The sequence below is a fragment of the Bos grunniens genome, chromosome 23, assembly GCF_055505025.1.
Source record: "Bos grunniens cultivar Pamir isolate PY7600 chromosome 23, Bosgru_T2T1.0, whole genome shotgun sequence".
NCBI lineage: Eukaryota > Metazoa > Chordata > Mammalia > Artiodactyla > Bovidae > Bos > Bos grunniens.
The window spans coordinates 16,677,097-16,705,043 of NC_141187.1; the positions used below are offsets into that span (position 1 = coordinate 16,677,097).

A 27,947-nucleotide genomic window follows, 5' to 3' on the forward strand; every position below is an offset into this window, starting at 1 on the left:
GCCCGGGCTCAGTCGCAGCCCCTCGGAGTCGGGAGCCGGCCGCCCCTACGGACCGGAGCGTGCGGCCGGCGGCCGGGACGGAGCGCCCCCCACCCCCCGCCCAGCCCGCGAAGAGGGCGCGGCGCAGGCGGCGGCGGCGGCGCGGCGGGGAGGAGCCCGGGCCGGAACCAGGGCTGGGCCGGGGGCGGGGACGCCGGGGTCCCGGAGCCCCGGCGGCGAAGCGAGCGGACAAGCGTCGCGGGAGGACCGAGAAGGAGGAGCAGAGCCGAAGCAAGCCGAGCCGCCCCCAAAGTGCGATGCCCCGGCGAGGCTAGGGCGCGCGGCGGGCGGCCGGCCGGCGCGGCGCGGAGGGAGGGCGCCCGGGAGCTGCGCGGCGCCGGGCGGCGCGGAGGGGCAGCCCCAGCAGGCGGCGGCGGCGGCGGGCCCGGGCGGCGACCCGAGCGAGCCCCATGCCCCGCGCGGGCTGACGGGCCGGAGCCCGCACGGAGCGGCCGGGCCGGACAGGTAAGGTGGCCAGCCGAGCCCGGGGACGCGGGTGGGGGCTGGGCCGGCGACCAGCCCAACTCCCTCGCTCGCGCACTCTCTCGCCCGCTCACTGGCTCACTTTGTGTTTGCAAACTGCCCGCCGGAGACGCGCCGGGCGCCGGGAGGAGCCGGGCCCAGGCCGGCGCACTTTGTTCCAGCCGGGGCCGGCTGCGGCGCCCTGACCCCGCGGGGCCGCGACACCCAGCCCCCGGCTCAGGCCCCCGCGGCTGGGAGCTGCCTGGGGAACAGGTGGGGTCTACGGCGCGGCGGCGGGGGGTGGGCAGCGGAGGTCGGCCGGGGTGGGGGTGGGGGGCTGGAGAGGCTATTAAGGCCCGCCATCCCCCCAAGAATCTAGGACCGGCCCCCTCCCGGCCTACCCGCGGGAAATGGGGTGTCTGGGGGAGCGACCACCGCACCACCCCCCTCCACTCCCCGAGTAAAACAAAGAGTACCTACCGGCCTAGACTTTGCTGAGCCGGGGAGGGAAGTAGTGAAGTGGGGTCCCCCAACCCCAGTCTGTCTAGAACTCCCCAAGACGCGCCGGAGGCAGACAAATAGGGACGGGGGAGACCGCAGCCCAACTCGCCGCGCTTTGGATGAGGAGGGGACTCGGTTTGCTGGGGTCGCATCTCGGAGGTTCCGGGGCCAGTGGTCTCCTTTCCTTCATCCCTGGGTCGGCTGGGTCATACGAGAGGAAAACTTCTTGGGGACTTGAGAGCGTCTAGAAACGGCCTCTTGTGATTTTGTGCGCCGGTGCTGGAGGGTGGGGGGCTGACCCTGTGGGTATCTTTATTCGCCCCATTTGGAGAGAGCCCCGCCTCACCATACAGGGGAAGAGAGAAGGCGGCAGCAGGGTTCGGAGGTCGCCTGGGAAGAGTGTCCCGGGATAACCAAGTAGGACCCCCCTCCTCAGACCCAGAACTGTGGCATCTTCCCAGACAGGCCCCCCGCAAACACTTCTCCCCGAGCGGCGGTCACCCCGGCAGCGCTCCAGCCTTGCGCTCCCCATCAACGAACGCCTAACTTGAGCTGAGACTGGCTAGAACCCGAGGCGCTAGAAAGCGGGGCCCCTTGAGCTGCCAGGGGTCCTGGCCTCCCCGGCAAAGGACCGTGTGCTTTCGCGGGAGGCGGATTCTGAGTCAGAGGCCCTAACGGCTGCGGATTCCTTCTCTCCAATTGGGGCGACCTCGTGAACACTTGGGCGTCCCACCCGGACTCTCTTGGTTGGGAGAAGAGGATATGGGAACGCCGAGACCCTGAGCCCATATAGAACCCCCGGCTCAGCCGTGTGCATCGCCGGCTTCTCTTGCCAACTCCCGCCCCGCTGATTTCCTCGCTCCCTCGGTGCCTGGGTTTAAGCCGTCTGGAGATCTCCCGCGTGTCTTGCATCCTTGGGCCGGGTCTCCCTGCTGTTTGACCTCAGAGACCGGAGCAGGGGTTGGAGGTGAGGTGCCCCAGGAGAAAACCCGAGTCTGAAGCTGTCATCCCAGTGGTTGCTGAGAAAAGCCTAGGAGCATTTTGGCCAATGCGGGTTTTCACTTGAATTTGAGCATCTTCATCCGGCGTTAAAGCACGTGCCTGGACTGTCCCAAAGCCAACTGTGTTGGGTCTAGGATTGAGGGGTTGAGGAGCACAGTTTGAGAGGCACCTAGGGTTGGAGCTGGAGGCTCGCCTGGGTGCCCCCTTCTCCCACCCAGAAGGAAGGAGCTGTGGGATCATGTATACAGTCTGTAGCCGAGGGAGAGTCTGACCAGTGCCATTGTAGAACACAGCGGGTAACAGAGACCTCGACACCAAGGATTTGAACCCAGAAATTCACTTTTTGTGGGAACCTGGGACTGAACGCTACTGGCACTGGGCATTTCAAGCTGATGAGCTTCCTAGTAAGCCAGTGGGTGGGGCAGGGGTGAGAGGAAGGGGCAAAGGCCCAATAAGCTTGCCAGGCCCCAGCTGCTTTAAGAAGAGCCACCCAGCTCAGACAGCCCCTGCCTCAGCCAACCCTGCCCAACCTGGCAGAAAACTGCTGCAGGGGAAGGGAAATCTGCAGGCTTGTTTTGTTTTTGTTTTAACTTGAGAAACTTTGTTTTGCCTGGGTTCTGGGCTCTTTGTCACCTGGCAGGTAGGAGGGAGGCCCCTGGGACTGTGCTGTGGGCACCTGGACAGTCTGCCCGCTCCGGCACCCTTAGATCTGAGCCTCTCAGAAGCATGACTGTCTCCTGAGCTCCCCATCTGGTGTCACTCCCACTGTCATCAGTGGGGCACAGTGGCATCAGGTGGCAGTGGCTGTGCTCCCCGCCCCCCAACTTGGGACTCCTGTAAGATCTGAATCTCTCCTGGGTCCCCCCTCACTACCTTACCCCTCCCCAATCCTAACCTTGGCTCTACGCTGGGGGAGACCATGGGAACCTTTTCTTCTGGCACTAAGGGCTAGATTGCTGGGTGGGGTTTTCCTCTCCCTCTCCCGGTCCTGGGCAGGTTTTGCAGGACTTAGGGAGCTGGTGAACCCCTGAGCCTTGGGGAGAGAAAGTCATGACACCAGTGTGGGGGAGTGCGGGGGTGGGGTGGGGGGCTAGTGTGGCCCAACTTGCAAAAGGACCTATCTCTGTCCCTTCTCACACCTGGACACCCCTACCCCACCCCCTTTCCTCTGCCTTTGACCAGAAACTTCCTTTCTGGCTGCTGGCAGGTAGGTCCCTTCTTGCCAGGAATGTGCATATCCTGCTGGGCCCCTACTCCAAACACACCTCTTCCTTAGGGGCTGGAAAGTTGGGGGAGTGGTGGGAGGGTCCTTTAATCAATTAATCCCCCAAGAGTTTGCTGAGCCCCTACACTGTCTGGGCAGCTCCCAGACTGGGCATTGGAGTGCCCACGCTGTGAGGGCTGGGGTCTGCACATTGTCAGGGTAGGAAAGGCAGATGAGACATTAGAGAGAGGAGGGTGGTGCAAGGGTGTCTTTGTCAGAAGAGAAGTATGAGGTGCAAGGAGGGGAAGGGTCATCTCCCTGAGAAGGCTTCCCTGATCTGCCACGCCTGGCATGGCTGCACCCTTCTTCTCTACCTCTAATCCTTTGCTGCCCCACTGCCCTGGTGGCTTTCCCGTCTCTCCAGCTGAAATGCAAACCCCTCCAGCCCAGCTCAAGCAGGTACAGTGCCTTTGCTTTTCTAATACCCCAAACTGTGTATTCTTGCCTGGAGAATCCCAGAGACAGGAGCCTGGTGGGCTGCCATCTATGGGGTCGAACAAAGTCGCACACGACTCAAGTGACTTAGCAACATCAGCAGTGCAAAGTAATACTTTCTTCCATCCAAGGAGCTCTGGCACAGTTTCCTTCAAAAGCTCCCAGCTTCCCAGACCAGGGCAGGACGGGCACTGTTTTTGACTGGATGCTGAGGCTCCAGTGGCTGCAGTGGCTTCCTATGACTTGGTGCCAGGACTCTGGAACTCAGGGCAAGGAACTCGGGCCTTCCCAGGGCAGAACATGGGTCACAGGGGAAAAGGCTTTGGAACCTGCCAGTGGTGATGAGACTCTGGAGAACTTAATTAAGCTCTTCGAACCGCAGTTTTCTTAAACATAAAGTAGGTCAGTGATAGCAGTTGAGAGCATGTTTGCCAGTGGGATGGAAGAGCAAGTGTAAAGTACCTAGAACGGTGCCTGGCACACCGTAGTACTGACCAAGGGGTAGCTTTTATTAGATTCTCAGCACTGCCAGGCCACGTGCTGGACTCGAAATTAATCTCCATTTTAAGGGTTAGGAAAATAAAGCCTAGAGAGAAGAAACAGCTTGTCTGAGGTCACATAGTTAGTTAGTGGTGGGGCTCCTAGAATTCCCACCAGTGTAACTGGTAGGGCTTGAGTCTCTGCTATGGGGAAGGGAGAAAGGAGAGGATGGGAGGGCCTGCCACTTCCCCTCCCTCTTTCATGGGCTCAGGCCTGGGTGCCCCTCAGTCCTCCAGCGAGAAGGCTGGATTTCCCCTTCCTGTCTTCCTTTTAAGGGAGGATCTGGGCTCAGGACTTGGGATCTCTCAGCTGCACAAGACCCTGGAAGGTCCACCTCCCCCCAGCATCCTAAGGTGCTCATGGACACAAAAGTGGGAGGGATAATACCCTAGAACACAGAGGAGGAAAAATGGTACCATCTTTCTCTAAAAAAGGGAGACTCCTATGGTTTGGAACCCTGGCTCACACAGTCTTATGGAAGATAGATTTGGCTGGCAGTCTCAAATCAATCTGGGACCCACCTCTGGATGGATCACCGTGGAGAAGCAAAAAGCTCCTTCCCTTGAGGGTGAAGTCACTGTCTTTTTCAGTGTTGCCTTCCTGGATTCTCCATGGAAATGCATACCTTCACCCACGGCCAGTGCTGCCCTGTTGGGGGGCACAGGAACCCTCTATTCCAACACCCCCCATACCCAGGCTTGCAGATACAGTTGGCTTGTGAAGTAGCATTCAGGTGGGTCCTGGGAGGAGCCTGGACTCAGAGCATGCCTGCCTGACCTAGAAACCAAGAGCTCCCAGCACAAAAGATACCCATTTGGACAAGGCCACAGTGTGCTGGACTAGAGAGTCAAAGCTGCTAGTGCCTCAAGGAGTGAGCCATTCTGGCCTCGGCCAGGCTGGTGGTCTTCCTTCCTTTGATCCTTGTCCCCTGCAGCCTGTTCGCCTGGGCCCAGAAGCCCTGCCTACCTCCCCAGGCCCCATCCTCTGCCCGACTGGAGCCTCCCAAGCTGGGACCAGAAGCTGGGTGGGGTCATTGGTGGTGCAGGGTGTGGGGAAAGGGTTTTTTCTCTCCCACTGGGAGTTTCTGACCATACCTACCTGGGCCACAAGTGCAGATGGGAAGGAGTGGGGATGAGACGGTGGGTTTTTCTCAAACGGTTACAGAGTAGGGTGTCTAGACTAGTGACCCCCCTGCATTTGTTCAAGATAGGCAGGGTCAGTGGGTGGAAGTTACCCAGAATTTCCTTGGGCAGCGAAGGAGAGACAGATGATGGTGACTGGAGGGAAGGGTGGGTTGGGGATTGGAGACCAGGATTCCACAAACCTTGTGGAGCCATCACTGTGTGCGGTGGCCTTCCACCGCTGAGCTGCCAGAGTCTCTCCGCAAAGAGGTTTTAGCAGAGGTGGCTCTCTTGCAACTTGGAAAATCAGAAATGGAGCAAGTCCCCCAGTGAGGATCTTTCCCACAGGTGCTGGTGGTGGGGGGCAGGCTCTGGTTTCCATACTCCCCAGCCTGGACAAGATGCCTCGTCCTAGCGGCTGAGCCTGCAGGAGGGCTGAGCTGTGTGGAGGGAAACCGGCCTAGTGGGCTGGTGAAGGGGCTTCTGTTTCTTCATTCCGGCGGCCAGCGGGCAGACTCCGTTAGATTCGGTTTCCCAGCTCTGGAGCCCAGGCTTCCAGGAGACCCAGGCCGAAGGAAGTTGGTCCAAAAGAGGGTAGCATATACTTCCTCCTCTCTCTCCTTCAGGGGGTTCTTTGGGCAGAGTGTATGCGCCTTGAAAGAAAAGGGCACGCTGCTGGGGAGCATTTGGGGGAGGGATGGGGACTCGGGATTTACAGGAGACCGAGGGAGGGGCGGCTGCCGCTTGTGCTTGGGCGCAGTGCTTCTCCAGGCTTCCGCATCTCCAGTTCGGGTCGTCTCCGGGCCGGGTCAGAGTCGCAGGCGCTTGCGAAGGTCGGATGTTGAGGGAGCGTAGTCTGTCCACTTGGGGGAATCTTTCCCTTCGGAAGCCTCCAGGGTTCCCAGGAGAGGCCGAGCTCCAGGTTCTCGCGCCCCGGCTGAGCGCAGTCGTTCAGGATTGCTCGCCCGGCCAGTGTTTCCCGGAGCCTCCGCAAGCGCATCAGTGCGAGGTGCCGGCAGCTCCTTGATCTCTGAGACCTGAGCGCTGGGACGTGCGCGCCGAGTGTCTTCGGCCCTCTCCGAAAAGATGCTGGGGGCTTTTGAGAGGTCCAGGGAACTCTGGAAGAGGGGCCGGGTGGCCTCAGGTCTTTCAGCTACAGGGAGGGTCTCCCACGCCTTGTGCTGACCTCCTTGAGCTTGGGGCCGGTCTGGGTTGCGTGGGTCTGAGACTCCCTGGTGAGCGGCTCGGGTAAGCGCCACTACCCGCTTGTTCATTCCCTCTGCAACCTTGACCATGGACCATGATGCTCCCTCTCTGAGCCCCGGTTTTCCTGACTGTACTGCTGGGGAGGGAGCACCCACACTCCCCTTTCCCTGCTCTCCACTTTCTTGCAGCTGTGGAATGAAGGGATTGGGAATTGGGTGAGAGAGGAGACTGGTCCCCTTTGTTCCACCGCCTCCGCGGGTCCTGCCCGACAGGGGCGCTGTGGAGCGCGGGGCAGCGACCCTGCGGCCCAGAAAAGTCTCCTCCCCCCCAATTAGGCAGCGGAGCCTGATTAGAGGGGCCACTGCGTGCCCCCTCCCTCCCGATCCCCATCTACGAAGATTTGCCTTCATCAGAATCTCACATCCTCCAGAAATTAATTTGATGCCTCTTGTTATCAATTAATTGAATCTCCTTGGGAGAGAGAGCTCAGCGAGGAGGGCTGCAGCTTGGCCCTTGTGTGCTGCCGCTCTGCCCTCCCCCTCACACCAGGACAGCCTCACCCCTTCCCCGTTTCTATTTTCCTGCTTTGAAATTTATTTTCTAAAATAAAACCACTGATATGGGCCTTTAGCCCAGTTTGGCTTGGATGGTTACCCATGGACTGGACACTACCTGAGATTCACCCTTCTGAGCTGGTGGGGGAGGGGGCAGTCTTCCTCTCCCCTGGGCCCGGTTTGATCCCTGCATTCATCAGCAAAACCAAACCCTTTAGAAATTTGGCCATGACCTTGATTCTGTGTGCTTCGAGGTCTGCTGGTGAGAAACTCGAAGAGGAGGATCAGGCTAGGAAGATCTGGGGACAGAATCATATACACACAGATAAACATCCTAGTTGGCAGAGGAGACATTGATCGACCAGGCTAGGGACTGTCAGTCACCAGGAGTTTATTCTTGTGAAAGTTCTGTCCTTTTTAGATGAGGCATTTAAGATCTGTTGCCCCCACCAGGGCTGATCTGTTAAATGTACAGCATAGGGCACAGGTGTGTGCCTCCTGCCAAAGAGACCTAGAAGGTCAGACTCTGCCTTCTGCACGGAAGATGGAGGAGGAAGGTTCTAGAAGACATCCTAAGTCTGGGAAGGGATTATGGCAGGTACAGAGTGGAACGAGGTGGTCACCGGACCCTGACTGAGGGACTGTGATTTGCCATTTCACATACCTCCTCTCCTTGTTCTTGCTTAACAAGTGAGGTCCCCTGGCCCAGAGAGGTGATTAACTTGTCCAGGGTCACACAGTTGACTGGAACTTGTCCCTCTAGAATGCTGGCCGTAGGACTGAGATCACAGCTGGGCTAACTTCACCCCTTTGTTGGCTCTCACAAGGTTTATTACAGTGGTAAATTTCACATAAATATCTCTGCTTGGCTTCTTTTGAAAAACCCAAACACTATCAAACATGGAGCCTGTATTTCTGTGGGGTAAAGATAGGCTGGGGTTGAGTACCCTCCGAGTCCCACTTGGCCCCCTTGGGGAGCAACTTTGTCATGGAGATTTTGCTGAAATGGCAACCCACTCCAGTATTCTTGCCTGGAAAATCCCTTGGACGGAGGAACCTGGTAGGCTACAGTCCGTGGGGTCACAAAGAGTCGGACACGACTGAGCGACTTCACTTTCACTTAAGTATTCTAGGAAGAGCTAGGCAGGACGGGTGTCCGAGAGGCTTTGCAAGGTCTGTACAAGCTCAGAAAAGACCTTTGAGGACACCCTGACCCACATCTAATTCTCGCACAGCTGCTTAAGAACTGATGGTGGTAGATGAATTTCCCCCCCTTCTTTCTACCACGGAGGGAATTTTAGGGTCTTACGTCTTGAGGGGTCTGTTCTAAGCTGAAGTTAGCCCATCCGTTCCCAGGTGAACCCCTCTGTGAAAGTCATCACCCTCTTACCTGCCATCCCCAACAGAAACTTAATGTACTTTTTGGTGGGGGAGAGGATACTTTCTTCCAAGAATGGAACCACAGGTGGGGACTAGAGAAGCACTGGGCTGCAGTAACCTTTCCGGAAGTCATCCTGGAACAGGGAGAAAGATGTGGAAGGATCCTGTATCTTGCACATTTGAATATGGATGTGTTTTTTGGATGCCTCTGAGTTGGTACCCAAGATTTCTGTAAATGCCACTGCTAGATATCATCAGGGGAGACAAAGAGAGGGACCAGGGCCCAGAGAAGGCCAGACCACTGGTCTGTCCCAGGCTGGCAGGAGCCCTTCCTGTGCCCACGGGAGCCCCCTGGTGCCAAGGGCACTACCAGAACCAGGCTCCAGATGGCCTCTCAGGCCCTGGGTGAGTACCCCACCCCTTAACCAGTAGGCCCCCCACGAAAGACGGCACTATTTAATTAGCCATCTCTGATTAACCAAACTTGGCATTCGGCTCCTCTTGCCCTCATCTTTCCCAGCTCCGAATCAATGGCTTTGATATGCTAATTAGGGAGTAATTTAATTTCAAAAGGCCGCAATTAACAAGGGTGTTGTGGACATGCTGTAGTTAAGCGGAGTAATCTAATTTGCATTAGTAACAAGCAGGGACTAATTAGAAGCTTAATTAGACACTTAGATGGCTCTTATGTTTACTTTCTTAACGAGATGGAGTGGGCTCTTTGGTTCTCTTTTTTTCTTTTTCTCATTGTTAATTCTTTCTTTTGGTCACGGTACTCGAAAGAAGTATTGAGGGAGGCCACCTTGCTAGGGCCTGGTGGAAGCATTTTGGGGCGGGAGCCAGTGAAAAGTGTGCTGGGGCAGGGGCATGGTGATGGTGGCGAGGCAAGGTTCGGATTCCTGGGAAATTCCAGTGACCGCCCTCCAGGCTTTGCCACCTTGAGATGGAATTCCAGGGAAGAGCTCTGGTTTGGGAGCTGTAGGGTTTCAGTTTGGCTCAACCTCCTAGCAGCCGAGAAACCTTGAAACATCACTAAACTTCCTCAAAGTGTGGTTCCTTCAAACGTCACAGTGAGTGCCTGTGTGTGACAGGACATGGGAAAGAACTTTCAAGGCCTCTGTGAGTGGAATAGTTGTTACTAAAATATATTCACAAATTGTGTGCCCAGGCTTCACTTACTGAAGACTCAGCTCAGAAGTCACCTCCTACAGGAAACCTTCCCGGAGCATCTTACTCCCTCGAGGCATCCATAGCCAGCCCCCTTCTCCAGTATCTCCTGAACGTAACACTGGTAAAGTTGTGTGTTGTGTAGTCAGTTTTCAACCCTGGCTGTACCGGACGTTTAGAATGCTGTTAAAATTCTCCATGCCTAGATCTGACTTCCCAGAGAATCCAATTAAATTGATCCGGGGTAGAGCCCAGGTGGGGGCTTCCCAGGTGGCACCAGTGGTAAAGAACCCGCCTGTCAATACAGGAGATATAAGAGACAGGAGTTCAATCCCTGGGTCAGGAAGATTCCTTGGAGGAAGGCATGGCAATCCACTGCAGTATTCTTTGCCTGGAGAATCCCATGGACAGTAGAGCCTGGTGGGCTACAGTCCATAGGGTTGCAAAGAGTTGGACATGACTGAAGCTACTTAGCACACAGAGATATATATGGATATTTTTTAATGCTTGTGTTTGCCTGTGTCTGTCTCTCTCCACCAAGCTATAACCGCCCTCCCGCCCAGCAAGGGCTGTGTTTTATTCACTTCTGTGTGCCCAAATGCCACTACCCTCTGTGGCCAGCGTCATTCACACAACTCTGTGACAACTAAAAAGTGCTGATTAAAATATTTGATGTCATGTGGAAATGGTTATGATAGTAAGTGGTGAGTGGGAAAACAAAAATTCAAACCATGTACAGATTATGAACCCAAGCTCACGTTTTAGAAGTTTATATGCAAAAAAAAAAAAGAAGTTTATATGCCCAACGAGAAAGAAAATGGACGAGACTGAAAGGGGTGGGGCCCCAAAGTCTAGCTCTCCAGCTGGTAGACTTACAGGTACTATTCATTTATTTCCTCTTCACATGCTTCTGCCAAGATGTCCTACTTTTATGATTAGAAGATAAAGTTATTTGAAACTTGGAGGAGAACCTAGAACAGAGAACCCCGGGATGGCGGCTCACCTTCCAAATCAGAGGCGGCTACAGACTTCTAAGAGGCACGTCCTTAGCCTGGCATGTGCACTAGCTCCTTGGGCTTGGAGGTTTTGTGCTAAGAAGAGGCCTCGAATGATCCCCGAACTTGGACACCAGATAGTTCCCAGTGTGCCGTTCAGGGAGATTCTTAGGCTGAAGCGAGAATCTTAGCAGGGAGCCCAGGGCACCAGACTCTGACCCACACAAGAGCGTCCCACAGTCCAGGGAGGGCCCTGGAAAGGGACTGAGCTTTTTTTCTGGAGCTCTGATGGCCCCCTCAGCCTGAGGAGAGACACTGCCCAGGCTGATCAGAGTGCCAAGCGGTCATGGGGCTCGCATCACCCTACCTTGCTTTGGGGAGCCTATTGGGAGCTACAGAGACATTCTAACCCTTGGGTTCTATCTCACTTTCCTCAAGTGCTGAAGAGAGTGAAAATGGACGAGCCTGGAATGGGTGGGGCCCCAGCGTCAGGGCCGGGATGAGGGGATGGCATCTGGTCTTGCTGGGTCCCCACAACGGTAGTAAGTAGCCTTCTCTGCATACCTTCAGGCAGCGATACCGCGGCAGCCCTGTGAGGAAGGGTTACTGTATTAGCTTCACATGACAAATAAAGAAACCAAGGCTCAGATGGTGACCTCACTGCTCATGTTCTAATTACAGAGCTAATAAGAGACCAGAGCAGGGTCAGCAGGTAGGAGGTCCAATGAGGGGCTGGGAGGAAAGGCCGAGGCCCCCAGGGCTCCTGCAGGAGCCCTCCTCTCACCTGGTGGCCCGAAGCCAGTGGGCCTTCGGGGCCTGAGCTGGATGGGCAAGGGGATCCCCAGGCCTTGGGATGACAGATTGGGAAGTATCCTTCAGGTGCTTGAAATGCCAGCGCTCGTTGTGAAGAGCCCTCTGCTTTACATCCCTTGACACAAGTGGGATCTGATAGCAGGACAGCTAGAGGAGGAGGAGGAAAAAGAGAAGGGAGGAAATAAAAGGCAGCCCCATGCTCTGTTCCATATGGTACCTGCTTATGTGTGGCTTTTTTTTCCTCTAAATTGCACCTTATGAGAACCTATCTTTGAAAGTCCCCCCACCGCCATGTGGACTATTTATAAAGTCTTTTATTGAATTTATTAGAACATTGTTTCTGTTTTATGTTCCGATTTTTTGGCCATGAGGCATGTGGGATCTTAGTTCCCCAACCAAGGATTGAACCTGCTCTCCCTGTTTTGGAAGGTGAAGTCTGAACCACTGGACTGCCAGGGATGTCCCATGTCTTTTTATATAATCCAGAATTGCATCCATTTCAAAGACTCTTTGCTCTGAAGGAAGTCTTCAGAAACCAGTGACTGCTCTTGTGAAGTCAGGCCTTTTGCAGATTGCTGTTCCCCCTACATTCAGTGTACACTTTGCCTGACCGATACCTGCTTATTCTTCATTTCTAAGTATAGATGCCAGTTCTTAAAAAGAAGCCTTCTTTGCTCCTCCATATAAATTGAGTCTTTTATTTGTTCCTTGTACTCATATTTATAGAATTTGTTTTATTTGAGCTTATCTACATGTGTCCTTATTTATCGTCTGCCTCACCTTGTGGGGACATAGCTCCCGGAGTGCAAGGCCTACTCAGGTCTGCACAAACACAGGCTGGCACGTGGGTAGGTGCTTAAATATTTGTTGAACCAATGAATGGATGAAGGGTCGTTGCTGGTGAAATATTCTCCTGGGCAGCATCAGAAAGAGAAGAATGACTTTGTGGCCAAAACTTCACACTACTGGCTAAACTTTCAAAAAGACAAATGCCAAATTTACCCAGGAAAAAAGGGAGGTGAAGTTGTACCTCCATTATTACCAGTTGCCCTCAAAACACCCAGGACACCTACGCTGGCTTGTTTGAATTTTGTAAGCCAGGTGGGGGCCAGGACCGAGTTTTAGTATCCTGTAGATAGGGCCTCACTCAGTGCTTGGCTTAACTGGCCACGTTGAATGAACAAACGGTCTTGGAGGTAGATCACCTTGTTTTGGCCACCAGGAAGCTCATAACTGAAGCCAGTGCTTGTTGCTGGAGCCCTGCTGTTGCCTTGGACAGGCCGAATCAGCATCACCTAGGAACTTTTAAGAAATGAATTCTCAGGGCATTCCAGGCCTAAAATCAGAAGCTCCAGGCTGGGGGCCCAGTAATCTGTATTTTAACAAGCCCCCCAAGGCGATTCTGATGCACCGAAGTTTGAGATCCTCTGGCTTAAGCTCTTGGCCCATTTATTCTCCCTTGTACTACCCCATGGTATTATATTTTAAGTAGCTTTGTCTGTCTTTTATTGCAGGCTTCCCAGTCTTTCTTGGAAGTTGATAGCGTTATATACATTGTAAACAGATAGCTACATCTAGTCCAATTTCCCCCATCATCCTACGGAGAAGAAAAGGGAAGAACTTGCCCCAAGTTAAACTGCAAACTGGTGACAGAGGTAGGGCTAGAAGCCAGCTTCTAGTCTAGTCTAGTCTCAGGCTTTCAACTGCCCCCCTGACAAGATTCTGGGTTTCCCAAGGGCTGGACCCCGGTGTCTGCTATTTCAACTCAAATCACCACCACTGCTCTGGGTACAGGTTACCTGTGGTCACGCCCCCACCAGCCGGGCTCCCCCTGAGAGCTGGGGGTGCGCCCCTTCTCCGGCTTCGCGAATGCACGTGTGCGCGCGCGGCCCCTAGCCCCTAGCGAGAGCGCGCTGGGGGCTGCCCCGCCCCTTCCCTCGCTCCCTCCCTCCCTTGCGGGTAAACTCCGGGCATCCATCAGTCTGTTAATTGCACTAATTAGAGTTCGCGGAGGTGTTAATTGGAAAACCCTGGTATTGTGCCTGTTTGGGGAAGAAAACGTCAATAAAAATTAATTGATGAGTTGGCAGGGCGGGCGGCGCGGGTTCGCGGCGAGGCATAGGGTGTCATGGCAATCGCTCAGATTAAGCGATTGTTAATTAAAAAGCTACGGTAATTAATACTCCGTACACCATATGGGCCCGCGGAAAAGGCACAAAAGGTTTCTCCGCGTGTGGGGCTCCCTGTTCCTTTTCCCCTCCCCCCCAGAAAGCACCCTAACCTTTGGGTCCTCCCTTTGGCCCCAAGGTGGGTGGAACTCGTCACTTCCGGCCAGGGAGGGGACAGAGGCAGGCCCGGCGCGTTCCAAGCCGGTCCGTGCTGCGAGCCCGCGTCCTTCGAAGGGCCAGGAGCCTCAGGGGAGGTGGGAGAGCCCCCAGCGGCCCCGCAGATGACCCCAGAGCGGAAGAGGCGGTTGCGGCTTAGACCCTGCTTCCTTCCTTCCTTCCTTAACTGGCCAGAGGCTCTCAGGTGCCCTGGCGCCCCAGGGGAGCCCTGAGAGACCAGAAACCAGGACCTGCCCATTGGTAGGACCAGCACCCCAGGGAGAAATCCTGGAGCACAGGGGATGACTCTGCGCTGCCCCCAGCTTGCGGCAGGGCAGGGTTCAGGGAAGGCTGGGTGGGCCATGACCGAATCAATTTTAGGGAATCCTAGAAAGATCTTGTTCCCTCTCCTTACATGTCCATTTGAAGGAAAAAAAAGCAACCAGTGACTGGCCCAAGGTCACCCAGCTGGCCGTTGAAACTGGATGGTCTCCTTCCCAGAGCGCCTCTTGGCTCCTGCAGGTGGTCAGTCAGCAGCTCTTTGCTGAGGACAGGGGGGTGCCCAGGGCTGGAGCTGGCTTGGCAGAGGAGGGAGTGTGTGGAAAGAGGCAGAGGGGTGGGAGTGAACGGAGGAGGGGGCTCTTGGAGGGGCCCCCTCAGTACCACAGCAGGCAGCCCAAGTTTCCACTGGGAATTTTGAGGCCTGCATTTCCCTTTGGGAAAGGGACAGCTTTGATTCAAGTGGACCCTCCGTGTCTCTCAGCTGCCACTAGAACTTGGTGGTTTCTTATCCACACACTGGGGAGTTTTATTCCTGGAGCTTCCAAGTCCGAAGAGACCTTCAGGACCACCTCGCCACACAGAGACAGGGAAACAGAGGCGCAGAGGAGGAAGGGAAAGGATTCACAGCTGCTTGTGACTGAGCTCAGGCGCCCTGACACTCAGGCCCCTGTCTCCTCCCGCCAGAGTCCAGGTTCCCATGGACACTGGCTTTCTCCCCTATCCTTATGGGAACCAGGCATTGATATCAAGGCCTGCCTCCAGCACCCCACCCCAGCCACCCCACCCCTACCTGGCTGGGCCCCAGGCACACAGAACCTGCTCACCCACAGTGCGGGAACACCCCAGTGCTGTTACATCATCCAGCAGAGAGACAGGCATGAGGCTACCCTCTGCCCATGTGCTTCCCCTCGGGAGGGCAGGTGTCTCAGGGCAGAGGTGAGGGTGTGGAGATTCCTGGGAGCACCCACCTGCAGATTTGGGTTCCTGATGGTGGGCGGGCAGGAGCCTGGGGGAGGGGGCAGAGCAGAGTGCCACGTGGGAATTAATGCCATTCATACACCCTGCGGAAATGACTTTTCAAATGCATATAATCTCAAGCATGCAAATGAGAGGCTTGCTTCACCCTGTTTAATATGAATGATCGGCGCTTGAATAGCTATTATTATACACCACATTGCAGCAATTATGTTGTTCACTGGGTGTCGCTCTATATCCCCCCCTCAGTAGAAAAGAAAAGGACACTTCTGTTTGCATCCTCCTTCCTTTTTTCTCCTTTTCTCCAAACTTGCTGTCTGATCAACTTTATGGTGTGTGTGAGTGTGGGAAGGGGGGCACTCTGTCTTACCCCAAGGAAGAAACTGCTGGATTCTCTCTCCTTTCTCCTGTGCACACACACACATACCCCTGAGGCTCTGGTCTTTGTCCCCAGGGGCCCAGGAGTTCTCAGATCTCAGGGCAGCTAGACTTGGAATGAGGGCCAGGGTCAGGCCGAGGGAGAGCAGAGCGGCCCTGCTGTCTCCCCCTCCCCCTTGGGTAGCAGCGGGGGTGCCCAGGCCTGAGTGCAGGAAGGTGCTCTGTAGGCTGCTGGGGGGAATTGAAGTGGGTGGTTGTGGGGAGGGGGCTGGAGCCCTGTGCTCTGGTGGGTGGAGGATGGTGTCCATGCCATCCATCATTTGGCAGCCACTGGCCCCCGGGCTGACACGGCCATTAAGGCCTGAGACGGAGTGCTCAATCTCTTCCAAACCGTCACCCCCAACCTTGCCCTTGCCCCCGGCCCAACTCCTCTCGGAACCCAGGATTGGGAGCCGCAGCTGGGTTGGGGGGGGGGGTGGGTTGTAAAAAGCCCTTGGGAACACGCAGAGAAAAAGGGACACTCCAGCAGCGCAGGGTCACCCAGGGGGCCGCACAAGAGCAGGTGTGATGTGCCACACGTGGACTGGTGGCCTCTCCAGGGGCCCTCAGCAGTGCTCTAGCCCCCCAGATCCCCCATACCCTCACTGTCCTTCCCATTCTGAGACAGTGGGGCAGAAACAGCAAGGGGCTCAGTAGGGTGACGGGAAAGAATTCTTCCAGAGTGAAAGAGAATTTGGGGGCTGCCTCTTTGGAGAAGAAACTAGGGCAGTCAGTCTCTTCCAGCCGTTGGTCTATTAAAGCCCACCCGCACCCAGGTATTGGGTCAGGGACTCCATGTGTCTGTGGGGTCTGCAAAGGCCAAAAGGGAATCAAGAAGGGGAGGAAAGATCACCGACTGGCTTCCACCCTTTGATCACTGTGTGATCTGGGCCAAGTCTTCGACCTCTCCAAGCCCAGGGCCTTCACCCTTACAAATAGAGGGCAGGTGAAGAAGGGACCAATCATTTGTTGGACCTTAATTCTGCAGGTGATTTGTGTGTGCTGGTTTATTTACTCCTCACGGGACTCTGAGGCTGGGAGAAATTCCTTCTACAGACAAAGAAACTGAGATTTAGGGAGGTTAAGACTCCTGTCAGAGATCAGTAGTGGGTACCAACTGTGTCTTGTTGGCTGAAATCAATGTTCCTCTCCAGGGACTGTGGCTTTGGCAATAGCTGGAGACCCCAGCCTTTGAGAACAGCTCTGCCCACTGAAGCCCCCCATCTGCTTCGGTCTGTGTAACAGGTATCTGAGCTAGTGCACCCTCCATGAGATACAGAAGGAACCGCAGGGCCCCTCCTTGCTGGCCTTGACCATCCCAGTCATACCCTCTTGTCCTTCTGAGCATGTTTTTGCCACTGCTTGAGAGGCAGTTTGGGGACATGGGGGAAGAAGACACAGGATTCAGGCCTTGGCTCGGCCTTGGGTAAATCTTCTGATGCTCTGGACCCTCGGTTTCCCATCTGTAAAATCAGGACGAAAGGAACGGTCTCCCACGATTCTTGTGAGAAGGGGTCCGGGTGCCTGTAGAGACAGTAAACACCGAGAATCAGCTTTGGGCAAGGCGCTGGGCTGAGGGCCTTAGAATGGACGGTCAGGGAGGCTGGACCACCGGCTGCCCCGCGTCCCGGGGGCAGCTCCAGGCCCAGCTGAGGGACTGGCATCCAGTAGTGGAAGCTGGGCAGACGGCAGCTGCCTGTGCTGCAGCCAGGAAAGGAGGCCCTGCCCTTGGGGAGCTCCGGGTCTGGGGGGAAATAAACACAACGGCCATCACAGGTGTTGAGGGGAGGCAATATGGTGGCTCCCAGTGAATACCTCACCTGCTTTTAAGTCCTTGCAGACCCCTGCCCATCCTGGCTCTGCCTTACAAGCTAGCCTGGAGGGAGAGGCCTGAACTGGTTTAGGGGTGGGGCGTCGCCCCCTCGAGGAAATATGGGGCAATGGGGGCGCCTCAGCTACAGGCTGGAGCTGCCCTCACCTGGGCCTGGGGGGAGGGTGACATTAGGAGGGTCTGCGCCCCAGCAGGGGTCCCAGGGTCGGCCTCCAGGAAGTTGAGAGGGAGAAGCCGCCCCGATTCGGTGGAGCTGTGTTGTTTGGGGACGGGGGTGTTGGGGGCATCCCTTGCAGGCCCGCCGTCCGGCCTTCGCGCCTCAGCCCCTCCCCCCACGTCTCTCCTCCTTCTCCAGGTCCCGCTAGAGCGACATGATGGTGGAATCCGCCTCGGAGACAATCAGGTCAGCTCCGTCTGGTCAGAACGGCGTGGGCAGCCTCTCCGGGCAGGCCGATGGCGGCGGCGGCGGCAGTAGCGGCGGCGGGGCTGCGGGCCCTGCCACAGGCGGTGCGGGCAGGGACTCGGCAGTGGGCGCAGACAGCAACGGCGAGATGAGCCCCGCGGAGCTCCTGCACTTCCAGCAGCAACAGGTAGGAGCCGGCACGCCTCCCCAGCCACCTGGGAGGGATGCCGGATCCCGGTTCCCCGGGGACCTCCGCTCCCAGTCTAGCTGCCTGACCTTAACATTCTTGAGAAGATCCAACCAGCAGGGACCACCAGCGCGCCGCCGCCCCCCCCCTCCCCCACCCCGGCCCTAGTGATCACTAAGGCCAGGGGAGAGCAGCCCTTCCAGAAAGGGTGGTGTGGCTGGGGGCCCTGAGATCTCTGGGCTTAGGCTCAGAAATGCCCACAAGGGCAGACAGATGGCTGGGCAGCAGGCTCGAGGGGGTTGCATCTTGGGCAGGCGGGCACCTGGGCTCTTCCTGCACTCTGACTAAGTTAACAGGGTTGGGGGAGGGAGACCCTGCTCTTGGTGTCTCCTCTTTGGCCTAGGGGGCTCTGCACTCATTGGTAGCTTTACTTTGTTTGTATTGTAATGCATTCCCCACCTGCACCTCTGCCTCCGGCCCCTGATCCAAGCTGTGAGTCAACTCACAGGCACCAGGGGTCAGCGTACCCGGGAGGAGTTCACGAGCAGCAGGCAGAGGCAGGCCTCCAGGTCTAGTGCCCGACTGGAAACTTCTGTCTGTATCCTCCTCCCTCTTCCCCCTTCATCATTCCCACCCTAAACTGAAGAGTTCAGGAGTCCAAGACCAGCCTCTCTGAGGATCAGGAGGCCTTAGGGTGGGGAGCCTGGTTGGGTTATGACAGAGCAGGGGCCCCAGTTCCCAGCCCCACCCGGGAAAAAGGGAAAATCATGCTTGACAAGTTCAGGAGAACCGGCCCAGCCAGCCCTGGCCTTGGGATGCTCCTTCTCTTATTTGACATTGCTTCTCAAATCACTGCTGGTGGCATTACCCCGGGGGGGTGGTCCTGCCTCCCTGCCTGTGCCCCTCCCTGCCCTGTGTGCACAGGTGTGTGCCCCGTCATCTCTTGCTCTCCCCCAGGTTTGCCCTGAGGCTCCTTCTCCCACTTCATAGCCCCTAAGGGGCCCTTTCCCACCACACTTGAAGCCAGAGGTCAGATTGGAAGCAGCACTGTCCGAAGGCCGACTCCCGAGCTGGTTAGCCAGGACTGACGCAGGAAATGAACAAACCCAGGTTCTGTCTCCAGCTCTCCTTCCCGGCAGTCCATCTGGGCCAGTCCTGGGCTTCCCTGAGCCTTGGCTTCTTGGCACCTGAAGTACAGGGACTGTTAGGATCAGATGCAATTTGGGCGTGAAATCCTTCCCCCCAGTGACTGATCCATACGGGTGTGAACAGAATTGAGGACTTTAAAAATCCCTTCCTCTTGCAAACAGTGGCAACTTGAGCAGAAAAGGCCTGTCTCCTTTCTCCAGGGAGATGGTCCTTGGGAGTTCACTGGCATCTCCCAAGCTTGCCTAAGCAGGTTCCCTGGGGAAGAGACCCACAGAGTCTGTACCATCTATGGGGGACAGAAGGTCAAAGGGCAGAACCCTACCCTTTATCAAAACAATAACAAAACACACCAGGACGGAGATCTCCAAGGCCACCCATTCTGTATGGGTGAAAACTTCTCTCGCACCTCTAGGCAGACAGAGCTATGAAAATTTGTGAAAGTGGAGGGAAGGCTAGGGGGAAAGTTTCTTTTAAAAAATTATTTGAAGAGAAGACTGAGCACCAGTGAGCAGGATAAGCGGGGAGAGGTGTGGGGTGGGGAGAGACGGGACTGTCTGTACTGATCAGGTTTCTGTGTTCTGCGTTGCACTCAGGCTGTGTTTTACCATCTATATTCCACGTTCCAGTTATCCCTGTTTGTTTTGGTGAATATCCCAAAGTCCTGGAAAATCCTATATCTGTTTCACAAATAAACTGGGGTGGAGATTTGGAGGCAGGCGGAGGGAGGGCTGGTTTATCCATTTGCGCTCACTACGGGCGTAGTGCCTAGGGCCAAGGAAAATATTTGAGACTTAAAAAAGGTTTTCTTGGCTCCAAACTATGAAAAGAACCCTGCAAAATTAAAATTATAAAATTGTCAATTAAAAGGAAACACTCTGTGGGCCATCCTTCTGCCTCCAATATATGAGTGAAGCTTTGGCGAGGGGAGCTTCAGGGTAACGATTTTTGGTTACCCCCTCCCCCCCAACACATGTCTCTGACTCTTTGTTGGGAGAGTGAATGGAGGAAGAGGGCTGGGCCCAGCAAGTGCCTGCTCCCTCTCAACCCCAATCAGGAAGTCCTTGGAGGACAAACAAAAACTCTGTGCCTCTGTTTGATGCTTTGGGACTTTAATCCCCTTACCTTTGTGGTGTTGTTTGTGGGAAGTTTGTGTTGTTGTTATTCCCACATCACGGATAAGGGGGCAGCCAGAGGCAGCACTGACCTGTCCAGGTGCCAGGGATGGTAGATCTCGGTTCTCCCGGCTCCTGGTGTTTCCTCGTGCAGGGCTCAGCTCCTACCACACTTCGCAGTCCCCAAGGCAGCAAGGCCTGGCGCCTACTAGGTGCTAAATAAACCACTGTTGGTGACTGAATGAGAGCTCTCCACTCTCAGGCTAAAAGCACTCTTAAAACAAACCAACAAAAAGCAGCGCTGGCCGCCGGCTCTAAGTGGCCACTCCAGAGGCCGTGAGTGGGTCTGCGGGTGGCGCCCTGGTCCGTCCTCCTTGTGCCCCCGTGGCTCCTCTTCCTCTGTCCGTCTGTCCATCTGTCGGTTGGTCCCTGCCCCTCTGCTCTGGATAAACAAGCCCTGGAAATGCAGTCTTGGCCTTTGGGAGTAATGAGTTGACAAAGGAGAGAGAGAGATAAACAGGGCGAGTCAGAAGTCAGGCTGGTGACAGGACTTTAGGCCGAAACAAACAGTGCTGAAGAGGGCAGCCACGTCACTCTGGAACAAGAGCCGGCGCCGGTTTCCATGCAACAGCAGGCCGAGAGCTTGTTTAAACAGAGGCGGCCAGGGGGTGGGGGTGGGGGGGCAGGGCTGGGCTGCCCGGCCCTGTCTGACTGGAGAGAGGGTCCCCGTCTGGTCTGGCTGCCCTGCCTCGGTCCAGCAGCCAAGGCCCCAGCTTCCTGCTCCCTCCTCCCAGCCCCTTTTCGGTGAGTGACAGAGCCCCACTGCCTCCACTCTGTCCTTGGGGCTTTCACCTGGTCTCCAGTCTCCTGGTGAATCTCCCCTGAGAAGAAGGCAGGGGGAGGACGGTGAACCTTGGAGCGCACATTCACTCAGCAAACATGCATGGAAGCTCGTTTTGCACCCAGCACCCTGCTGGCCTGCTGGGGTTAGTGATCCTGTTAGAGATGCCTTGAACCCAACAGGCGTGCCAGCTGCCCATCAACCCCTGCCTTCCTTCACCAAGCCAAAGTCTCCTTTGGCCCATATTTCCCCTCTAGGATGGCATTTTTTCTTTGAAGGTTACCCTTGCATTTTCTCCTAATCTGACTTCACCTGTATGAACACGTTCCTGGTGTGTAGGGCTTTCCCTGGGGTCTCCACAAATATCCTTTGGGCTCTCCAATGGGGGCACAACCAGGGCTGGGAGAAGTGTGTGGCAGCTCTAGGGAAGTGAGGTGGAGGGCCTGGGGAGGTTTCGGGGGCCAGGCTGGATGCTCGCTGGACTTGGGGCCAGGAGGACTGGGCCAGGCAGGCGGCGGGCGGGGGGGACGGGCAGCGGGCAGAGCGGCTGGGCTGAAAGGCGTCCGGGGCCTCCAGAGCCGCCACTCCTATTGTCCTCTGGTTGCGGGGGTGACAGGTCAGCAAGGGTCACAGGAGGGTTGCCTAGCGTCTGGGAACTCCCACTGCAGTTGCTGTGGCAACCGGGGCCAAATCCCACCCTGTTCACATCCTGTGAGGAGATTCAGAATGGTTGGGGGCTCTGCACATTAATGGGCTTTTACCTCAGCCCCCTCCATAGAGACGGGGGGTGGGCAGTGTCAGGGAGTTGGGGGAAGGAAGAATGGAAGAGATTTTCCTTTCCCTCCCCCATCTGGCTCTCGTGGCCCCAGCTCCTGGGGGGATGGGGTGGAAAAGGGGGAGTCTTCGGAGGTGCATTAGCACAGACACCTCACACGTGCTGACAGCAGTTGCCTTTCGTCTGCAGGTCTGGGGCCCATTTCTTCAAGTCTTCGCTCCCGCCCCAGATCCCATTCTTTCATCTCCGGTCCCACACCCTCCAGACTCCCTTTCTCTTTCTGTAGAATGAGTCCTTTCCCAGGAGGTGCTGGGGGCCCTGAAGGGAGAGTCAGGGCCCACACTCCTCAGAGGGGAGACTTAGAAAGTTCACGCGGGGGAGGTCCCAGACTTGCCGACAGCTGCAGGGAGTGTTAGAAACTCCCTGTGTCCCTCCTGCCTGGGAACAGGGGGCAAGTGGGAGGTGGGGTCAGGTAGTAAGGTGACGGGCAGGGTCCTGAGAGGGCCAAATTCCCCTTCTCATACCCCTCCTGGGTGACTAAGCCAAAGGCCCCCCTGTTTTGCGTGTCTGCCTCCTAGTCCAACAGGAAAGGAAGTTTCCCTAAGAGGGGAGAGAAAGGTAGAGGAGGAGTGTCCCCAGGCCCCTGCTTCCTCGGGACTAGGAAGGAGCCTGCTCACTGTACCCCCAGGCTTCCCTTCTGCTGTGGAATTCTGAGACCCCCTCTTCCCACCCCCCGGCCTCTTTCATCTCCCTTTTACACCGGAGTTCTTGTCCTTACTGATTACAAGTTTGGGAACAGTGGGGAGAATTGAGGGGGAAGAAGGTGAGTGTTTCCTCTTCTAAGGGTGAAGGACTGAAGCCAGGTGGGCATATCCCGGGACCCCCTCTCAGTGGGTCAGCTAGGTGTTCTCCTGCGGGAGCCCCAGTGGGAGTCGGTGGGGAGGGAACCATATGCCCCGCACAGCCCCCACTCCAAACCCCGCTCTTAGAGCCCCTGCGGGGTAGCTAGCGTGAGGGCAGTGGCTGGGTTCACGGCAGCCCTGAACCCAGACCTGGGAGCAGACCCGCTTCCAGAGAACTCCAGTTACTGGGACATGTCTGGGAGGGGAAGCGCCGCCACCCTGCCACCCTCAGCCCACAGTGCTTCAGTTTCTTCCAGATCCCACTGCTGGACCTTCCTGGGGAGCTGGTTTTGGCCCCGAGAGGCTGCACCCATGCCGCTGGGGCAAGAATGGAGGGGAGGGCCGGCTTCTAGGGAGGGCCTTGCCCTTCTGGGCCCTGGTGGGTTCTTTTGTTAATTGTCTTCCTTGGAGGGGTCGCATTCTCAACACACTTGTTGGGGATGGGGTCCTGAAACTGGGCTGTGTGTCTCCCACCCACGTGGGCCTGCCTGTATCTGTGTGTTGCTGGTTTTCATTTTAATGGTTCTAATTTGAGAATGTGCCGATGTCATTTTTACGAGGTTGGTGTAAAAAAAATTTACAGCCTTCCCCAAAAAGCTTTTTTTTTTTCCGAGGGAAAAAGGTGTAGAATCACTTCGGGGGTTTTATGGTCTCCTCTCCCCCATCCTCCATGCCCCTCCTTCTCTGCGTAATTTCATTTTTATGTCTCTTTGCTGGAGGACAAAGCCTGGCTGGTGGAGAGCCTGGATCCCCCCAGGTCAGCACCCTTGATGGCTGGGACCCCTGACCTCTGAACCCTCTCCCTGTCCTCTTTCCCTCCACACTCTGGTCCCAGAGGACTTGTATTTCAAGGAATAGACAGAGGTTTCCTGTACCAGTCAACAAGTACTTATTAGGTACCTACTGTTTACTAGCAGTGGGTTAGATATCTGCTCTCAGAGATTATATCCGTTCTTTCATAAAATTCTCCAGCAATTTTTCCTCGAATATAGAATGCAATAAAAAACCCAGCATCCCTGTGATCTGGCTGCTGCTCATTCCTGAGACTTCCTCAGAAGCTTGGCCACACTGGCCTTTTTGGTTCATAACGCTCCAGCCTTACGCCTGCTTCTGGACTCTTGCACCAGCTCCTTCCAGTCGTATATACCTCCCCTGAAAGAGTAGCACCCTCATCCTCAGTGTGTCCTAGGAGGGATCCTCCCTGGCCGTACAACCTAAGTAACCATCCCGCCGTCCTGCACGACATGGCCACCATCTCACAGCTCGCTTCACTGTGTTGTAGCGTCTGTCTCATTCGATTAGGATGTGAGCCCGGTTAAAGCAAACACACCGTGTCCCCAGTGTCTAGGACAGTGTGAGTGCCCTGCGGGACTTCATAAATACTCCCTGAATCATGGATAAAGGAATCAAAAGTCGTATTCCAGGGGGACAGGTGATCAGGTGATAGACCTTCCTGGGAGGGCTTTTCAGGTTTGGGGTGGGCTGGCCCCCTAAACACCCTTCTAGGGCCCCTTCCTCTAAATCTAGCCAGCTCTCAGTTGAAACTGTCCAGACAGTTGAGATCCCAATTTTGCCAAAATTAGTTAGATGCAAACAAAAGTTTCAGTTTTGTTTATTTTGGCTGCCCTTCGCCACCATTGGAATTAAACCAGAGTTTTAATTCCTGGGGGTCCTCCATCCTGCCTGCCCACCTCCTGGCCGCTCTTCCCTGTTCAGAGCCCACGTCAGGCCCAGGGGATTCAGGTTCTGCTTCAGCTGCTGTATGACTCTGGGCACTTCACTGCCCATCTCTGAATTTCCATTTCCTTATCGATAAAGTGAACTACATCAGTGTTTGGCAGATATTTTTGCTGGAATCTGTCGTAAGAAATACCTTTTGTTTGGAGCAGCAGCACAGTTTCATGAAACAATGCTTATGCTTATGTATTAACTCTGATATTTTCATGTGTGTGTGTATTTTTTCCTTTTTTTTTGACCTTCTCAATTGATACTCTATGACCCACCATTAGATCATGGCCAGGCCAGCAATTTGGAAAACACCAGACTAGATAACCCTTTAACCCTCCGGCTCACCAGGTCTGTGATCTGTGCGATTCTGCTGCTCTGTTCTCAAAGTTCAGTCCTTCAAGCTTGTCTTCCTGAGCACCACGTCCTCACACACACATGCACACGCACACAGCAAGGCTGCGACCCCAACACAGACCTGGAATCCTTTAGCTTGGAGAAAGAACTGGTAAACATCCCTGCACCTGACCTCCGCACAGAGGTCACTGGTCCTTCCCTGAATTCTCCCAGACAGAAATGAGGGTGTGGTCTCATCCCGTAGAGGAGAGACCCTTCTGCCCCAGGACTTGTTTTTCTTTTCCTAGCAGCTCCCTGTTGCCTTCCAAGCACTAGCTTCATTCCCCTCCATCCGCGCAGCCCTCCCTGGGTGCCATCCGTTATAAACCATTTGTTCCTAATTGTGGAGATCCTGCTAATGACTTCTGAATGGGCAGTGGGGGGAGGAGAGTTCGGCTTCATTAGCGAGACTGAGTTCTTAGGCTTGAGGGGGAGTGGGGGTGGGTGTAGATGGAAGAGGGGTTGGCTCACAAGTCCTTCTGGTGGCAGTGGGCAAATGATCAGGAGCTGCCTGGGAAGGTGAAAGATGAATCACCATCACAGGAGTTAACGTCCATCCAGGACCTGCTGGGTGCCACACTGCTGAGTACTCCATGTACACTGTCTCGTGTATTCTTCACAACAAACCTCTGAGCTGACTACAGGGTTATTCCCATTTTACAGAGGAAGAAACTGAGGCTCAGAGCAGGATTTAGCCAAGGTCATTCAGTAGATGGGGGAGCCAGGATTTAGGTCCAGATCCCTTTGACCAGGGACCTGTTCAGTTCAGGAACTGAAAGGACCAGTGCTGCCTCCTTGAGAGGAAAACTAGACCCCACTTCCCAAACCACAGAGCTGGGCATTCGGTTTTCAGTCTGAGCGGTGGAGGGAGAGGGAAAATAAGCTTGAAAAGGCCAACTGGTTCCCAATTTCCTGTTGCTTCCTGAGCCCTCCATGCCTTCTCCCTGGTGGGATTTTTTTTTTTTTTTTTCCTGGCTGTACCACGTGGCTTGTGAGATCTTAGTTCCCAGTCCCGGAATCAAACCCTTGCCCCCCTGCAGTGGAAACATAGAGTCTTAATCATTGGACCTCCAGGGAATTTCCAACCCTGATGGGACCCTAATTGCCTCTTTCCACCAAAAGCTGTATCTGGGTATCTCCGGCCTGCAGGGAGGGGGAACTGAGCCCACTTTCCTCCCGGGGAGATTCTCTTTTTGGTCTTTCCCCCATTTCATCCAGCTGTACCTCCCCTTCACGTCTAGACAGCTGCAAGCTCCCGAGACTTCAGGGAAGGCACATTTGTAGGCCTCACCAGACTGTGCATGAGATCACGATGATCCCTCCATGGGGTAGAGGGGGGCTGGGCAGTCGGCGGTGTCTGAACTCCACTTCCTAGCTATGGGACCTTGGGCCTCAATTTCCTTGTCTGTCAAATGAAGCCAGTGACACCTGCCCTGTCTAGCTCGAGGTTGGGAAGCTTCACCTAAATGTAGAAGTGCTTTGAAAACTGCCAGGCCCTGTTCACATGCTGGCTCCGGAGCTCTGTGTCAGCCTGGGCCTGCCTTCCCTGTTCAGCCTAGACTCAAGTACATTTCACAAGGGTGTCTGCCAGGTGCTGGTGGCCGGGGCAGGAACCCACTGATCCATTTAACAATGTCTCTGTTTTCAAGGAGGCCAGGACCTGGTTGTCATCAGCGGAGAAAGGGGGGCTGCATCTGTCAAGGTTGGGTGGGAGGTGTCATTTCCCACATGTCTCAGAGGTGGGCAGTCTGCAGTGATGTATCAGGCCCTAGCTGAGGCAGGCAGGGTAGACTTAACGCCTGTAGTGCCAGGGTGGTGACTGCGAGTCGGATGGGGCTTTAGAAAGTCTCAGACCTACCTGATCCCATGGGTGACCACCCTGGGGGAGGACTTCCTGGGCCAAAGGGCCTCTCCTGGCCCGCCCTTCCTCCTGGAGCACCACCCCTGGCTGGGGGTCTGGATGGGGGTGAGGATGAAGCAGCATCACAGTGCGCTAAGCATAAATGACCAGGACATCTGTGGAGGGGAGCTTGGGCCCCAAACCCCTGTCCACCCATCACCCGCCCCTGGGCAGCTGTAGGTGGAACCAGGTCCCTCATTGGGTCGGGTGTTGGGGCTGGGCTGTAAACAAAGTCCATGAAATGAGCATGTGCTGCCCACTGTGGCCTCCCCCATCTTCTCTGTCACCCCTCAATCTTCTCCAAGCCAGTAACGAGGCAAGTGGCCATGAAAGTGAATGAATGAGTAAAGGATGAACGTATGAAGTGCCTGGAGGAACAGCCCGTAGGCTCTCCAGCCTCTGTGCCTACTTACCCCCAACACAACTTGATTTTCTGTCCCTGGAAGTGGTTTCAAGGTCCCCAGACTCGCTGTCCATTTCTGTTGTCTGTGGGGTGGGGGTCGCTATGCTTTCTCCCTTCTCCCTTCACCGTCCTGGTGCAGTCCTGGTGAGCCTGCCCTTCCAGACTCCAGTCAGCACTGCCACCACCTCTGGGCTCTGGCGCCCATTGCCGCTTCAGCCTCCGACGTCTCATCACAGCCCTGGGACAGGGCCATGTTCTGTTTCCCCAGCACCTAGCACAGTCCCGGGCACACCGGAAACGGGAAGGAGTGTGTGGGGAAGGCTGGGAGGTCAGAGGAGGTGACACGCTGGCCAGGCCTAGAATTTCACCTGGTCCGCTGTCACCTGGTCTAACAGGAGAAAAGCTCAGAGTGGTAGGAATTGGGGAAGTGGCGGTGGGGGGGGCGGTGCGGTGATGAGGGCTTGCCTCAGAGAGTTCTCACAGGAATGAGATTGTAAGGCCCTGTCATTTTTTCCCTGTAAGTCTTGTAATTTCATGCTCCAGGGGCCCACAAAGTAGGAGAGTGGGGAGTGAATTCAGCCCCCCAGGCCACTCCCCCCACCAGGAGACTGCTCAGCGCGCCCCGGCTCAACTTCCCCTGGAAATCCTTCCCATGTGGCTCCTCTGTTCCTACTAGAGATCTGGGGTGCATCTGACCACCCTGACCAGCGCCCCTTCTGGGTCGCGTGGGCTGCCAGCTCCTGACCCCTGACCTTTCTACCCCATCTCTACCTTTGGAGGACGTAGAACATCTGTCTAGCTTGTGTCACTAGACCTGGGGGGGTCCCTAAAAATGAGGCACATAGA

At 55.6% G+C, this 27,947-nt stretch overlaps 1 protein-coding gene and 1 long non-coding RNA gene across 7 annotated transcripts in view; one reads left to right on the forward strand and one right to left on the reverse strand.

Annotated features, from left to right (window-relative positions):
* Window positions 1-206: 206 nt before the first annotated feature.
* The window catches only part of FOXP4 (forkhead box P4), a 50,905-nt gene continuing 23,164 nt past the window's right edge, over window positions 207-27,947 (forward strand). For 3 of the 5 annotated variants that reach the window (XM_086371569.1, XM_086371573.1, XM_086371572.1), the window contains exons 1-2: window positions 364-504; window positions 17,664-17,898. In XM_086371569.1, coding sequence (XP_086227695.1) covers window positions 17,680-17,898 — 219 coding nt within the window. In that variant the 5' untranslated portion in view covers window positions 364-504; window positions 17,664-17,679. Of the gene's footprint in view, window positions 505-16,616; window positions 16,723-17,663; window positions 17,899-27,947 lie in introns of those variants that run through there. The other 2 variants (XM_086371574.1, XM_086371570.1) reach the window with 2 other exon arrangements.
* Window positions 15,192-20,635, reverse strand: LOC147346779 (uncharacterized). 2 transcript variants are annotated; one of them, XR_015153193.1, is made up of 3 exons: window positions 20,252-20,635; window positions 19,005-19,085; window positions 15,192-17,001 (listed from the first exon to the last, which is right to left on the reverse strand). It is a non-coding gene; the product is annotated as an uncharacterized LOC147346779 (long non-coding RNA). The 2 variants fall into 2 exon arrangements; XR_015153192.1 differs by lacking the exon at window positions 15,192-17,001 and having other exon boundaries at window positions 18,667-19,085.